Raw genomic sequence first — 16,273 nt, 5'->3', positions numbered from 1 at the left:
GAACGAGGGCGCACACGAGGCCGCGCGAGGACTCACTGACCGCGCCGCCTCCACAGTCCCTCTGCCTCGCTGGGAACCCTTACTTACGTTCAACGAAATGACAAAGCACTTCTATATGTCAAGAAGGGTATTCCCTCTCCCACACCCGGCCTTGTGCAGGGCGCAGGCAGTCACCCTAAGAATATTCCAAGCCAGTGCGTATCCTAACCCTGTGGTTCTTCAAGCCATCTACCCTGAATGGTATCCAAGTGCGGATTGCCCCGCTTGTGGACTGTTAGCCACATTCAATCATGTGTTGTGGGAGTGTGAAGCCATCGGCCCCGCCCTCAGCGAGGACAGGTGGGCTGCGCTCTTACGCAGCCCCGAACTTAAGGATCAAACCCTGGCCGTCCAGAGGGCCCGTAAACAGGCCGCCAAGCTCGGCTTGACGGTCCCAACGTGGGATTAGCCGGGTGGCGCGGGGTCTCCCCTGCGTCTTCTCAGGACAAAAATAAAGTTTTAATCAATCAATCAATCAATCAATCACACAGAGAGGATTCCTTGGTAAATTATTTTCGTTCCAACTACTGCAGGTCAGCCTTTTTTTTGTTGTTAGGTGATTGCATGTGCCTCTGCGTTGTTCTATGCCTAGTTTAATGGTACATAAAACATTCATCTTAAAAATTCTATACTTCCACCTTGACCAATTAGGCTTTTTTTTCTTCGTCTCAATTCTAAACATTATGCCTATATTAACCACCGGTTCAGAGCAAATCCCCCAAACTCGGTAACAGCTGAATCACACGGGCCAAGCGAGCAAGCTTGCCATGCGACAAAAGAGACTAAGAAGAAGAAGAAGAAGAAGAAGAACGAAAGGCAAGAACGTTGTCTCTAACCGCTGCTGCCCTGGCGTCCAGAAGGAGATCGAGCAGGTAATAACTTCAATATTTACCTTAAAGGAGAGGACTAGTTTTGTTCCCGAGGTGCGTTCAAGTTGGGCGCCTTAACTGCAGAATAAGCGGAAAGTCAGCCATTGTAGCCAATGTTAGGAGCTATTAGGGTTAACCCTTGCCTAGCATTTTCCACTCCCTTAACCAAACTTCACACTTCACCTTTGAATGCAACATCCTGACAAGCACTCCCCCACGAATGTGCCAAACCGAAAGACCTTTCGCTTACTTCTGTGCGAAGTAGGCACGTTCGCAATTAAAGCGCAGAGACATTGGCACGCGAGTATAAATTAGTTTCGCAGAACTAACACGCAATATTTTAAGATATTTGCCGATGAACTTTAAGGCTCCGTATGATGCACGGAAGACCCGGAGGACCTGTGCGAAAGCTGTCCGAGTGTGACACAGGTGTAGCGTGCGGCATTTATCCTAAGGACGTTACGAGAGCATAAGTAATTTTTATGACAGTTACTGTTTCTGCCACCGTCTATAATGAAGATGTATTTGCACTCCTGAAATCGATAGAATCTTGCGGCCAACTGATTTTAGCCGACAGGACTGGTTGGTCTCTGATCACCTTGGTTGAAAAAAATTGGCAGATCCCACACACAGTGGGAATCGGTCATATGCGAAGCACGAATGAAAAAGGTTGACATGTCACTTTAAAATCAGCGCAGCGTTACGAGGTGGAGGTGAATGCGGCCGTACATGACTTCCGTGTCATGATTATCATGTTTGGATGTGTCGTTTAATTTCGTCATCTATTCACGCCCCGTGATACCAAATTTAGTATATGTGGAGGAAGTGAAACGTCCGCGAGCAAGCTATGAGCGTGGTATGTTGTCATGTTCTTACATAACACGCGTATCAGGATTATCATATTTGCACCAGTCATATACTTTCGTCATCCATTGACGTCACGTAACACCAAGTTTGGTATATGTGCAGCTAGTAAAACGGCCGCGTGCGCATTATGAAGGGCTCAATATACTCTAATGTTGCGTTGACTCACGCGCACGCTGGGAACACCGACTCTACGTTAGCAGAACGCGAGCACTCAATAGTCTGATGCAAGGTGTGGCCAGCGCGACCAGCGTTCGTCGGCGCGGCCCAACGATGAACGGCGCGAAATGCGACATGCTTCGATTCACGCCCATGCGCTACCCAGACAACACAGCGTCTCCCACTTTTCGTGACGAAAGGATGCCGGATGCGCTGAACGCGCATGCGTCAAAGCAACGCAGCGCGGCGCGTGCCTGCGAGTTCATGGCAGGACTGGTGCCTGGCGTGGAAACGCCGGCGTGACCCGACGAAATGAACGCCGGTGACCACGCGCACCCCGTCACGCCGAAATGTATTGGCACCTTGACTGTGGCATGTAGTTATGTTCTCACATGACACGCATCTCTTGATTATTATGTTTGAACCAGTCACATACCTTCGTAATCCATTGACGTCACGTAATACCAAATTTGGCATATGTAAAGCTAGCGAAATAGCCGTGAGCGCATCATGAGTGTTGTAGGTATTCATGTTGTTACATGACACGCAAGTCGTGATTATCATGTTTGTATGTGTCATTTACCTATGTTGTCCATTCACGTCACGTAATACTGAGTTTGGTACATGTGAAGCTGGCGAAACGGCCGTGAGCGCATCATGAGCATAGCTGATTGATTTGATTTGATTTGTGGGGTTTAACGTCCCAAAACCACCATATGATTATGAGAGACGCCGTAGCGGAGGGCTCCGAAAATTTTGACCACCTGGGGCTCTTTAACGTGCACCCAAATCTGAGCACACGGGCCTACAACATTTCCGCCTCCATCGGAAATGCAGCCGTCGCATCCGGGATTCGAACCCGCGACCCGCATCATGAGCATTGCTTGTAGTCTTGTTGTTACATGTCATGCATCTCATGTTTATCATGTTTGCACCAGTATCATACCTTCGTCATTCATTCAGGTCCCGTAATACCGAATTCGGTATAAGTGAAGCTACCGAAACGGCTGCCAGCGCATCACGAGCGTGGAATGTTGTAATGTTGTTAAAAGACACGCATCTTATGATCATCATGTTTGCATCAGTCACATACTTTCGTAATCTATTCGCGTACTGTAATACCAAATTTGGTAAATGTGACGCTAGCGAAACGTCCGCGAGCGCATCATGAGCTTGGCGTGTAGTCATGTTCTTACATGACATGAATATTATGATTTTCAGGTTAGGGTCTGTCCCTTGTGTTCGCCATGCAATCATGTCATGCCATACCAGTTTTGTAACATGCCATAAGAACGAAATCACTGTAAGAGCTGCAGGATCATGAAATGTAAATCATGACATTTATGACATCCACATCATGCTTTTCATGTTATGACTAGTCAAATATGTTCTTCATACAGTCATGTTATGCCATACCAAGTTTGGTATCGATACCGTTATTGAAACGGCCAGGAAAGCTAAAAGTTGTAGGCGGCTAGATAGATAGATAGATAGATAGATAGATAGATAGATAGATAGATAGATATATAGATAGATAGATAGATAGATAGATAGATAGATAGATAGATAGATAGATAGATAGATAGATAGATAGATAGATAGATAGACAGACAGACAGACAGACAGACAGACAGACAGACAGACAGACAGACAGACAGACAGACAGACAGACAGACAGATAGATAGATAGATAGATAGATAGATAGATAGATAGATAGATAGATAGATAGATAGATAGATAGATAGATAGATAGATAGATAGATAGATAGATAGATAGATAGATACGCGCTAAGTTGCTGAAGTTCGTGAAGAAGTACTTCGCATTTAATACTGCCCAGCATCACACCGGGTCATGTAGCCTAAAGGTGCCCATTGGATCCACCATATAAAAGCTTTTTATTAAATGCACAACACGTGGCTCGTATAGCGATGCACCGAGCACGGTCTACAAACTTAGGTGGTGCCATGGAACATCAGCACAAGAGAACAAGAAGAAAGTTCGAGCATTAGATCTGCCATGAAGTGAGGTTCGGTTAGGGTAATGTGAGGAGACGCATGCAGGCGTTCGTGACCATCCCATCCTTGTATAACGATGTGGTTCTATCACTATACTGTCCTATTCGTAGCTCGTCGAGGCATAGCCACGAGTCGACGTCCTCGCGGCATACCGCGACAGCGCCCGCCTTGTTCAGCTCGCCAAATGAGCCGCAATCCCCGCCATTCAATGCGGCAATGGAGGCGCTGCGGCGCATGCAGCCGCCGGCCAAGGGTGCGACGCCGGTCACGGACCCGGACAGCGCACTGCCCTGCGGTCACCACTTTTACGCGATGCTGGTCGCATGCTCTGGTACCTTGGCCGCTGGCACCGCACTCGGGTTCGCCTCGGCCGCCATGGAATCCATTGAACGCCAACCCTGGTACGACCTGCCACGGATTCCGCCTGAGAACAGGTGGATCGCCGACAGCCTCTTCCTGGGTGCCACTGTGGGCTCTCTGTTCTCAGGTGAGCAAGCGACGCAGCCGAGAAATTACGTGAGCTTTTTATTTACTTCTATGGTACGCAGTGCATGTTTTTGTTTGAGGAAATCAGCTGAGCCAGGACGGCGAGCACCAGCTGTCATTTCATGTTTCGCTTCCCAATAAACCTACATTTTATTGAAGTACTAAAATATTCGAGTAATGTGCATTTTTCTGCTCTGCTTTCTTATGTCCTTAAAGACAGCCTCTTCGTAACACGAAGCAGAAGCTGCTCGAAATTGTTTCATGATGGGTATTCTTTTAAGCCGTTGTAAATCATAAGTTAGAAGAAGTATTTCTGCATAACTATGGTACGGTACTTCACGAACATGTGTTAAACACTAAATAAGATGCACTGCGTTGTTCTTTAGTGTGGTTAAGTAATACACCATTTCTTCGTCCATGATGCACGTTTCAGGATTTCTACTGCATCTAGTCGGCCACAGAACAATTATGTTGCTGTCTTCCGCCGGCCTTGTCAGTTCGTGGATGTGCTTGGCCGTGGGAAACAGCGTGAGCGTGATACTAGTCGGCCGGGTTGCTTGCGGTCTCTTTGTGGGCGTTGTCGCCAACTGCGTTTGTCTCTACGTTGCCGACGTCGCGCCTCCAGCCAAGAGAACCACTTTTGGAGGTCTTCCGGAGGTACGCTGAACTACTTTATGCCGTCCGGTTTAAGCTCGCTCCGCGACTCGTTCTCCCTCAGGGGCTTCGACCCCTAGCTCTCTCTGACACCGCGCATCTCGACAGTCGTAATACCTGGTCGTACTTTGATCTAGACTACGTACCCTTTATAAGCTTCCGAATGTTCATCAGACGAATAACAAATCAAATTTGTGTGGTTGAGTTCCAGTTAGCCTGGCATGAAAACCACCTATACCACGACTGCTCTCCATTGTCGACTATGGCTGTGTCACCCGCCTCACAAACAGCTCGGCGACAACTCCACGATTACCATCGGCAGTGCGCCATTGCGGGGAGCTATCGTAGCTAACAATGCAAGCCGCGCTTTTCTGCCACTCTTCTTCGTCCTACTCCGTTCTGCTGTTTCAGCACCTGAACGGTAGCCGCTTTGACATTCAGAGCCCAGTACCTTGATAACTAACTAGATTCCAAGCGATGCACTTGCCACATGTCTGATCTAATCACAGTGCACAATCTGCAATGGCCACATCATACACTACTTCTACTAAGAAAACCTTTCTCGCTGACAACGCTCGATCACACCAATAGGCGGCTGGGTTGTTTTAAAAAAAACTCACGCCCCTCGGTAGCCCCCTGAGACCTCGAAGAGCTATAGTGGAAAAGCTAATTGCTCTCAAACCCTTCCAGTGGTAGTGCCGTGGAGTCGCTTCTAATTTAGTGTTTATTTATGCTAAACATTTTACGCGACAGCATTAAATAGTTCGTTCAGCCGAAATCACGGAGTCGGTATGGACGTCGTTGGCTGTGAGCGAGCAATTATAGTCTTTGCGTGAAAAAAAAATTAAAACAAGCAACTTTGCATGACGAAAAATTGAGAAAGATGCAAATAAAATAAAATAAAGAATTCTGGTATCGAGTGCGGATCGAACTATGGTCGTTTGCATGGCATGCGGGTGTTCGATCACACATCCATGTCTCTGCTCCTGGGTACAGTGAAAATACCTTCCTCTGCTTGAAAATGCATTAGAAGGAACTCGTACTTAACACGCGCGTCCTGTATACATACACCATGAAAAATTGCGCAATAATGCGTGGTACAAGCTTACATTGCTATTGGAGGTCACAACATGGAATTAATACGACAAATTCATAGTTTAAAGTCAGTCACCCATTAATAGAAACACACTCGCTACTGCAACCTTATGGTCACGTAGTGCGTGCTTAGGCAGTTTGAAAATATTTCATTTACCAAGTGTTTGAAGTACGCACTCGGAACAGAGTATCACTATCGTGTTCAACTTTTAAACGCGAAGCTTAAGGCTCCTCGATTTTTCGCGCTCTATTTTTTCTATGCGACCGTGCCCCGGTGCCACTCTTTCTCCTTTTAATAAAACCAAAATATCTCGCAGCACGAAACTGTTGATATGTGTTGATATGTGCATTTACAGAAGCATGAAAAATTATAGTAAACACTGTGCACATTGACACAGCACGTTGTGTGTAGTATGGAAATAATTAGTATGATCACGACATATAGCTTTTAAGTAATGCAATCGCTTACTCGCGTAATTTCGGTTAGCTTTCGTTTCGTGCCTCACTAACACACAGGTTTTGACGCAAGTGTTGCATCTCTAAATGCAACTTCTCTTACTTCGGAATGCACTCGCACAGATCGGAAATTGTACTTTGCATCTTCTGTTTATCAGCTGGTGATCGTGTGGCTATTGAGGCACCTCGAAGTGGCCACTGCTTTCGGCATTTTCTTCCAAGAGAGATCGTTCACCGCGTGCTATTGGCCACTCGTGAATTTAACGTCGGTATACTTGCAGGTAGCCATGAGCGCCGGGCTTCTGACGGCTTACTCGCTGTCCGGATTTCCCTGGGAAGTGCAGGCGGGCGGTTGCGCCCTCACGGCCGTCCCCATGCTGGCGATGCAGCGCTACATTGTCGAAAACCCGCGCTGGCTGCTTGCACGGGACCGCTCTTTGGACGCTGACACGGCCGTGTTGCGACTGTACGGCATCGACCCGCCCGCTGACTTCCGACAGCGCAAAGTCGAGGGCGCCTCGGACCAGCAGAGATCCGCAGATGCCAGCCGATGGCCGAAGGAAGCCAGGTGAAAATTGTTTGAAGACTACGCCTTGCGCGGCCTCTAACACTATCCATCTGTAAGAGGGCTTGATCCATTACTTAATGAATTGAATTTGTCCCTAGTAGAGGCCTCCCTTAATTACTTAGTGTGTGTAATCACATGACACCTACAGTGACAGCTTTTACCTGACCTTTGACTGACTTCGTAGTGTCGGTAAAGTTATAGCTAAGTATAACAATTACTCAACATTTTAAGGAAGAATTAGTGTATGCTATACGCAGTTTTAACTGCCTTCTTTTTATGCAACATCCATTACATGGCTGAGTTTAATTCCCACCATTTTTGTTTGATTCGGAGTGCTCCACGGACGCACCCTTTCGTCCCTCCATCTATATCTTGAGGCGTCGTAACGCTCATGGTATACGGCGTTCAATACAGGTAAAGGGAGCTACTATACGGGTCATTACAAGGCTAGAAATGATCGACACTGGCTTGAAATGAACGAATGAGGTTTATCGCAATATAATTTACAGAAATAACCAGGAAGAAGAAAATCTTTCGTGCACATGGGGCTGATTCGTGCACATGCGGCAGGGCACCAGAGAGTGCGTCATGGCCTCGCTGAGCGAGAAAATAACCTGACAATGATTTTACTTTAATAGATTTCTGTTGTAATTGCACTTGTTTTATGTATGGCTCTCTTTAAACAATCGCAGGAATTTCACGGCTTGTCTGTTACTGTACCTTCTTCAGAACATCTCCTGCGCTCAGCTTTGCCTGCTTCGAGCTGTGCAGGTGATGGCCGGCGCAGTGGCAGACGTGCCCCCACAGGCCTTCGCTATGTTCCTAATCATCTTGCACATAGGATGCGCCACCTTAGCCATTACCGCAACAAAAAAAGCCAGCCGACGTGGACTCCTTGGTCTGTCGGCCTTACTGGTCGCAGCTGTTTTGTTCATACTGCGACCACTGGATCATCTTGGCTTCATGTAAGCGTTCTCCTATTAAAGAACACGGACTTCCTAACCTGTTCACGTAGCTTCTTCAGCGTAATTTGACAATTTGACGGCATGCCTACAAACGAAAATTTTGAAGAACCTTGTCAGTGTGAGAAATAACTGTATATACCACGCATTGTGAGAATCATTGCTATGCGAAGCAGCCTGTGGCTGTAGCCGCTTAACACCGCTTTCGGTTAGGTATTACCAAGACGTTTACCACATTTGCTTACTTTCTGTTGTTGCGTGCATATATATCATGGGTTTACCAGGCATACCGACTACATTCTGCCCCCTACGGAATAGTTTTTTTTCTTTGGCGCAATGCAAACACTCTAGTTGCAGCACACACTTCCCCTTTTCGAAACAAAGTGCAAGTACAAATATCGTTCATCGGACGGGGTGAGTAGTGCCGAACTATAACTTGAATGGCAGAAGCACATGCGTACAAATCAACAAGTGCAGAGTTACAGCAGCAGAGCGATCTCTAACATATGATATGTTGGACCCCCTAACATAATGTTTTGATGCCTATTTTCACTCACCTGAAGAGATGTTGAGTGAGAGTCAGCTGTGCGACATACCCGCGTACAATGGAGCATGTTATGCCCCTATACGATTGACAGGGACTTTCGCAAAGGGTTTTAATGACGTAGACGACAGGTTTGTCATGTTATTCGTACCGTTAGCTGTTGTGCTCATGGTTCAGACATCATCCCCCCCCCCAAAGAAATATGCCAGATTTAGTATAGACCAAATCAACGAGAAGACTAATAGAGCATCCTGACGTAGGCGTGTAGAAGAACAGAAACGGTTAAAAGGCACTTGGTTCACAAAGAAATCATACGATCAATTCGTAGGTAGCAGTGATTATAATTTCCTTGTTTTACGAGTTTCCATTGTAACTAGCAATTCCGACAATGGTGAAACATATTCCAATAACTATCTTCTTGGCCATCCCTGCCGAAAGATCATGTCTTATTGAGGTATGCATGTCTGTCTATCCGAAGCATTAAAAATTATTGACACTGATGCTCATAATACATGTAGCTTGAGCCCCACATCGTTCGTAGGGAATTTGTAAAGATAAAAGTTTTGTAAAACCTATAGAAGAACGTGGCATCATTGAGGGTGTAAATTTTTAACAGTTTACTATAAGCCCGTGCATAAGGAGACGACCCATCATATTTTATGGTAGAGATCTTTGCTTTAACAACGCCAGCATTCGGTCCTTTAGTGAAAACGTTGTCGAGCTTTTCAATGCCTGAGGTTCTTTAATCAACGGAGCTCACCCTGCTAATCAGATAGTGATAGGCTGATAAGAATGTAACTGCATATAGACATACCCGAGTCATTAAAGAGAGGGGGGGGGGGGGTCTAGGCAGGAGCCATCTAAACAAAAATAAGTAATTGTGTTGGCGAAACTGATGTTTAGGAGCCATTTAGTCATTTTCGTGCTGTATAAGAACGCAGTACTGTTCTCGCATCATGTTTTCTCGCATCAGTCAAGCCATGTTGTTTCATGCAAAATCAATTCTGCCAAGTTTCCGGCACAATGGCACTTTTGCGCATTCTCTCTTTTCTCTTTCAATTATTCGTTGTGGTAAACAAAATTCTGAACAACTTTCGTAGGTTCGTAAGGTGCACAAGTTTGTTTGTTCATTTAATTTAAAACCTGTAGCCTACAGAAGTAACTGCTGGCAGATAGGTTTGAGTAACACTTCGTCCGCTTCCATTTTACCCTTCCCTCTTTCTTCCTAATCCGGAATGACGCTTCTGCCACCGAGACCTACATAACGCTTCTCTCAGTTTTTGTAGAGTAGGCGTAATACTGTGCAAGTGTATGTCCGGAAAAAGACATTCAGAGGGGCTTCTCATCAATATATTGATTTCAGCGAAATGTTTCTTGAGTGGCTGGTTTCCGTCGAGTTTTGTAAAAAAATGAATATAGATATATTTATGCGTGCATTCAGTACTGTGAAATATTCTGTTAATAAAATTAGAATAAAGTGCTTCGCAGACGTTAGCCCTCTACAGTAAGGAAAAAAATTGCTTACTTAGCTTCCGAAATAGCAGGCTGAAAAGCGGCATACCTTTGTCCGATCTTTTTAAATGTGCATATCTCTTCCATTTATCTTATTACCCGTACATACTGTCGAACAGATTAAATAGGCTACAGTCTTTGATGTGTCAATGTTTTCATCTTGGCAGAAATTATTTATTAAATCAAGAAACACTGGAGATTTCTCAGTTGAGCAGGAGAAGTTAAAAAAATCACATTCAATTATAACGCAGCAGCACCGAGATTCATCCACACTTCCTTTATTCTCTATTATAAGCAAATGAAGCAACACTTCTATTCAAAAATGAGCACTATGCATACTGATTTCCGGACAGAGACTGGACCGTGGACAAGGACTCCACCAGAGCCAGCTGGACGGTCTTGCTTTCGGTGGGCCTGCTCGTGCTGGCTTACTCGGTGGGCTTGTGCCACATCCCCGCACTGCTCACCGGCGAGCTGATCCCTCTGCGGCGGAGATACGTCGGCTCCTCGTTCGTGTGGGCGTCGCGGTGGTCGCTGACCTTCGTGATGATCCACTTCGACGACGACGTGCTCGCCGCTTTCGAGAACAGGGAAACGCTGCTCACGCTCAGCGTGGTTGTCGCAGTGGTGGCGGTCACTGCCATTGCTCTCATCCCCGAAACCGAAGGACGCACACTGACGGACATTCATAGATAACCGCCTGACAGACCGTCGGCCGCGTCGTACCCGCCGTTGCTCCACCTGGCACAAATATAGGTTTGCCGCTGCAACGTGGAGTAGGCAGGAAGTGATGTTTACGGTGTTAAGCCGGGTATCTTCTATATAAATATGTTTCTGATTTCTACGTCTTCCATGGATAAAATATTTCTTTCGCAAACCTACTGAGTCTGTTCAATTTCTCATCAGTAAGGTAGTTGCTGCCCTGTCACGTTTTTCAATGAACCTCGACGCATGTAATAAAGGCAAAAAACCTCTCATTGGGTCGCAACTTTGAATCGTTATATATAGCACTATTAGTTTTTTTTTGCCTGCACTGTGGCTAACGGCACAGAGTACGTACGAACTACATTCAGTAAACAATAAAGAGCACTACAAGAATTTTAATCAATAGAATGCATTGCTTCATTACGATTATATTGAAGTATGTTCATCGAATAAATATATATATATATATATATATATATATATATATATATATATATATATATATATATATATATATATATATATATAAATGTGGTCGATTGTTGAGTACCCTGTTCGAAATCCTGCTTGTTCCTTTGGTTGATTGATTTGTAATGTTTTCTCTACTCTGTTAGCAATTACCTTTATAAAAAGCTTGTATACTACAGAGAGCAAGCTGATCAGCTTGTAATTCAAGTCCTTGTTATCTCCTTTCTTATGTATTAAGATGATGTTAGCAGTCTTCCAAGACTCTGGTACTCTCCTCGTCAGGAGACACCTCGTAAACAGGGTGGCTAGTTTTTCTAACAGAACACCTCGTAAACTCGGTGGCTAGTTTTTCTAACACAATCTGTCCTCCATCTTTCAGCAGATCTGTTGTTACCTGATCCTCACCATGATTGATTGATTGATTTGTGAGGTTTAACGTCCCAAAACCACCATTTGATTATGAGAGACGCCGTAGTGGAGGGCTCCAGAAATTTTGACCACCTGGGGTTCTTTAACGTGCACCCAAATCTGAGTACACGGGCCTACAACATTTCTGCCTCCATCGAAAATGCTGCCGCCGCTACCGGGAATCTAACCCACGACCTGCGGGTCAGCAGCCGAGTACCTGATCCTCACCAGCAGCTTTGCCTCTTTGCATGCGCCCCAAAACGTTTCCGACTTCTTCAATCATTACTGGTGGGGTGTCATCTGAATTAGTGCTAGTTCTTAAAGTAATAAGGTCGTGCTGGTCCCGGCTAGTGTACAGATCTCTGTAAAACTCCTCCGCTATTTTAACTATCCTATCTATATTGGTAGTTATTTTGCCTTCGTTGTCCCTTAGTGCATACATTCTATTTTTTTTTTGCCTATTCAAGTTTGTATTTCACCGCTTTGACGTTGCCTCCGTTTTTCAGAGCGTGTTTAATTCTCTCCATGTTATACCTTCTTACATCGCACACCTTACGCCTATTAATAAACTTAAAAACTCTGCTAGTTCTATTTTGTCTGTTGTACTTGATAGGACCACCTCTGACCAAGATATGATTCTGTAGCACTCTGCAGCAAGGTCTGCCACAAGGTCATGTGAAGACCTCATCATTTCAAGTTTGACAGGGCGTCATGATTACGTCATAACGACGTCACAAGTTTTCGTGATATCTGACGCCATCATCACGTCGTATGGTTAGGTCCTCTCGTGATAGTAATTTTAGGGGCGCAGCTCTTCGTAGTTTCTTTGTCTTACGTCGGGCGTAACCGGAAGCATCAGACAGACACACAGACAGACAGACAGACAGACAGACAGACAGACAGACAGACAGACGGACAGGCGTACAGACGTACAGACGTACAGACAGACAGACAGACAGACGCACACACGGAATGACGAATGAATGGAAGCGTGGACGGAAGCACAGACAGATGGATGGGTGGACGGGTGGACGGACAGACACATAGACGGACAAACAGATGGATTAACTGTTGGATGGACAGACGGAGGCTTCGCCCAACCCATCATATTTAACGCCGTAGGTATGCTGTGCTTTTATTTGCAGCACTTGCCCCCGATGTCACCAACGCGGGATGCCCGCTGTAAAACTTCGCCTGGGATGAGATGCCTATGGCTTTCGCCTTGGACAACATTCGGAGTGCAGTACGCTTACTGTGGGCACTTCACTGCAATGTTTACTATTAGTGGACTACGAGTGACCTGCTGGGTAACGCGTACACGAGGTAGATATAAGAAACTGCACATCTAACGGAAATGCCGATTTTGAGAAAACTGAACTAAACAGCGTTTCCATGATAGCACGATGGTCCTCTGGCGGGGCTATTTAACAGGTCAAAGAAGGCAGGGAAGAACGTGAAAGACAACACACGTATTCTACCCAAGAACAGTGTTCTACGTACGCTCCTACCCCTTTGAATAAATGGGAAATGGCAAAACTTACCTTGTTCCTGAAAAGTTTATTGTGTCAGGGTGATGGAGGAATAAGGTCAGGGTGTTCGAGGAATAGCTATTAGAAGTGTTTTAAGGTTATTTTAAGAATAACATAGAGGAAACGCGCGAGGGAGCGACAAAGAGTTAGACGAGCACATGAGATTAGTAAGTTCTGCTGTATGACGTGACCGCAACAAACACAGGACTTCGTTGACTTGCGGAACATGCAAGAGGCCTTTACCTAGCAGTGTCCACAGTCAGGCTGATGGTGATGATTATGGCCATGACATCCACACTGATGAAACATTGTCATAAAGTTATCATCTTTCATAAGGGTTATGTCGTCGTAGTGGCGATGTCCTAGTCATGCCATTGCCATCAATATATACCGTTTGCGTCAGCCAAGATTCATCGGCACCATCTCCCTATGTCGGGTCATATAGTGGAGGCCACCACATTGGTGTCACATTGGCCCCTTCATTTTTTTTTTGCTTTAGTGTCATTGTGGATTATATCACGTTGTTCATTTCCCGTTTTTTTCACCCTCTTGCAAAGCCTTCGTGTTGAACACGTGTGCCCCTTGTAGAAGCCCGCATCTGCTCTGGTGGCTTACAGAAATCATCGCTTTGTGTTAAGGAGCACGAGGCAGCCAAGCTCATTCCTGAAGATGATCTCCCCATTACAGGTATGCATGATGTGCACGTTAAATAATCCCAAGTGGCTTAAATGAATTCAGTGACCTCCTCTACGACGTTTCTCATAATGATATCGCTTTTCTGAACATCTGAAGCAGCTGTCAAAGTGAATCAATTCTTTTTATGTGGTGTCGCCGGATTGCACCAGAAATATGCTAACTTTTCGGTTATGAGACTGCACATCAGAAGGTATTTGCTTATTTTCACTTGTTTGGAAAGACATTTCATTGGTATTTACGTCGGGGAAACATGTCCTTGCGCATATTTTCAAGGCAATGGCTTAGGATGATCAATGATCACGAGAATTTTGATCATGATGTCACTTATGGGGCTCACACCCACCCTGAGTGATGGGCAAGAAACGAATACTTCTCAGGAGTTAACGCATGAATCGCAAGAATATTGAAAAATATTACGGGGATCACTCCGTATTATATTGCTAATTTTTGAACTTTGTATGAAAGCCACCCTGATTTAATAAATATTTTTCAACAGCGTAGCAGATACCCTTGAGGTGGCATAATGAAGATATCAAAGGCAGAATATAAAAAGTAGCAATACTGTTTAATTGAATGCTGCTTTTAGATCCTATTTTTAAGTAAACAGAAGCAAGTGCACATTTCGCTTGGATCTTTCTTATTCCAGTGCAGTATTTGACCACAAAGTCTAGTGCGTATAATTTATGCTTGAGAAACTGCAATATGCGAATAAATAGCATTGCAAGTAATTCTTCAGCTTTAGTTTTCTTACACTGCTATTTGCGCCTGATCTCATTCTTTTTTTAAATATTTCCCTACCTCTCACTTTTTGAATATTGCGATCTTCCTTCTGGGTAGGTGCCATTATTCGAGACTTTCATCGTCATTACCAAGCAGCCTCACACTCCTAAAAAGTGCACGCGTAAAGAAGAAGAGATGGAGAAAGTCAAGGCTATGTTTCATAAGCTGGTCTGGCTTAAAAAATCAAATGCGTGAGTTCTTTTTTGCATTTGTCGTGATCATGCGAGCACACTTTGGCAGTACGATGTCATAGACATCCATATGAACGCAGAAAGGTCCCCCTTCCGATGGCAGTTTCGTGTTCGGTATTGAGTCTGCCTTGAGGGATGCTTCTGCATGCTGTATTTATTGTCTATAAGCAATGATTTGATTTTCTGTTCTCGATACTGCCAACAGAAAGGGACTCACCTTACCGCGGCAATAGGCAATACGATGTGGTGTTGCTAAGTGAAACACCCAATACATTATTAGGAGCGAAGCACTACATGTACTGTACGTGCAATGTACTGTGCAGGTACCTATAATGCGAGGCACATTTGCATGAAGGCTTTTAAGATGTCAGTTTCATGGTACATGGAACGTAAGTTGGCCAAAAGCACTGAAAATGATTTTATAGGGGTAGGTCGCTGACCGTGTGCCACTGAAAACGCTCTAGCAGCTCATTCAGGGTCAGAAGATGTTTTATCCATCGAGACGTGGGCAAGCTCAAACTATTGGCTCAAACTGATAAACCTTTCCCTGCAGTAGAGGTTGTTAAAGATCACTCAATATATGGCGTGGTCCGTACGTTACGCCTGGTGAATTCCCACAGCTTCTTTGTAGCGATTTCAATAATCAGCGAGAAATTCTCTTTCCCCTGCCGCGGTGTTCTAGTGGCTAAGGTAGTCGGCTGCTGACCCGCAGATCGCGGGTTCTAATCCTGGCTGCGGCGGCTGCATTTCCGATGGAGGCGGAAATGTTGTAGGCCAATGTGCTCAGATTTGGGTACACGTTAAAGAACCCCAGGTGGTCGAAATTTCCAGAGCCCTCCACTACGGCGTCTCTCATAATCATATGGTCGTTTTTGGACGTTAAACCCCGCGTATCGATCAATCAATCAATCAATCAATCAATCAGAAATCCTCTTCCAGCAAACTTTTGATGTCTCCAGTTTTCAACGCTCATACGAGTTGCGCAGGGAATCTATTTCAGTTTAAAGGTTAAGAAACTTTACGGATAGGATGCAGCAAGCCGTTATGACGTTAGCCAATGTGATGTGCCTGTTCAATATCGCTAACTATATTGATAAGGCGATGAAGGAACAAGCAATGAGGATTAGTTTTGTCTCTGCGTGACTCTCATAATCGCCTTCAGGAAGGCTTACGAGTAAAAGGTTGTTACTTCTCATACACTTGTTTGTTAATTACTTCGCCTAGCTGTCCACTTGTATTCGAGGGTTTCAACTCGGCAACCACAGACCACA

General features: G+C 45.1%; 2 protein-coding genes across 2 annotated transcripts in view; one reads left to right on the top strand and one right to left on the bottom strand.

Moving 5' to 3' along the window:
- The window catches only part of LOC142785144 (gamma-secretase subunit Aph-1-like), a 181,707-nt gene that overhangs the window by 112,760 nt on the left and 52,674 nt on the right, over positions 1–16,273 (bottom strand). The gene's annotated exons all lie outside the window — the stretch shown is intronic.
- On the top strand, positions 4,165–10,921 carry LOC142785187 (facilitated trehalose transporter Tret1-like). Its single transcript, XM_075883644.1, has 4 exons — positions 4,165–4,435; positions 4,868–5,091; positions 6,921–7,207; positions 10,579–10,921. The coding sequence occupies exons 1-4, from the start codon at positions 4,165–4,167 to the stop codon at positions 10,919–10,921; spliced, it is 1,125 nt and encodes a 374-aa protein (XP_075739759.1).

The sequence above is a fragment of the Rhipicephalus microplus genome, unplaced genomic scaffold (genome assembly GCF_043290135.1).
Source record: "Rhipicephalus microplus isolate Deutch F79 unplaced genomic scaffold, USDA_Rmic scaffold_18, whole genome shotgun sequence".
NCBI lineage: Eukaryota > Metazoa > Arthropoda > Arachnida > Ixodida > Ixodidae > Rhipicephalus > Rhipicephalus microplus.
This window is presented reverse-complemented; position numbering and strand designations above follow the sequence as displayed.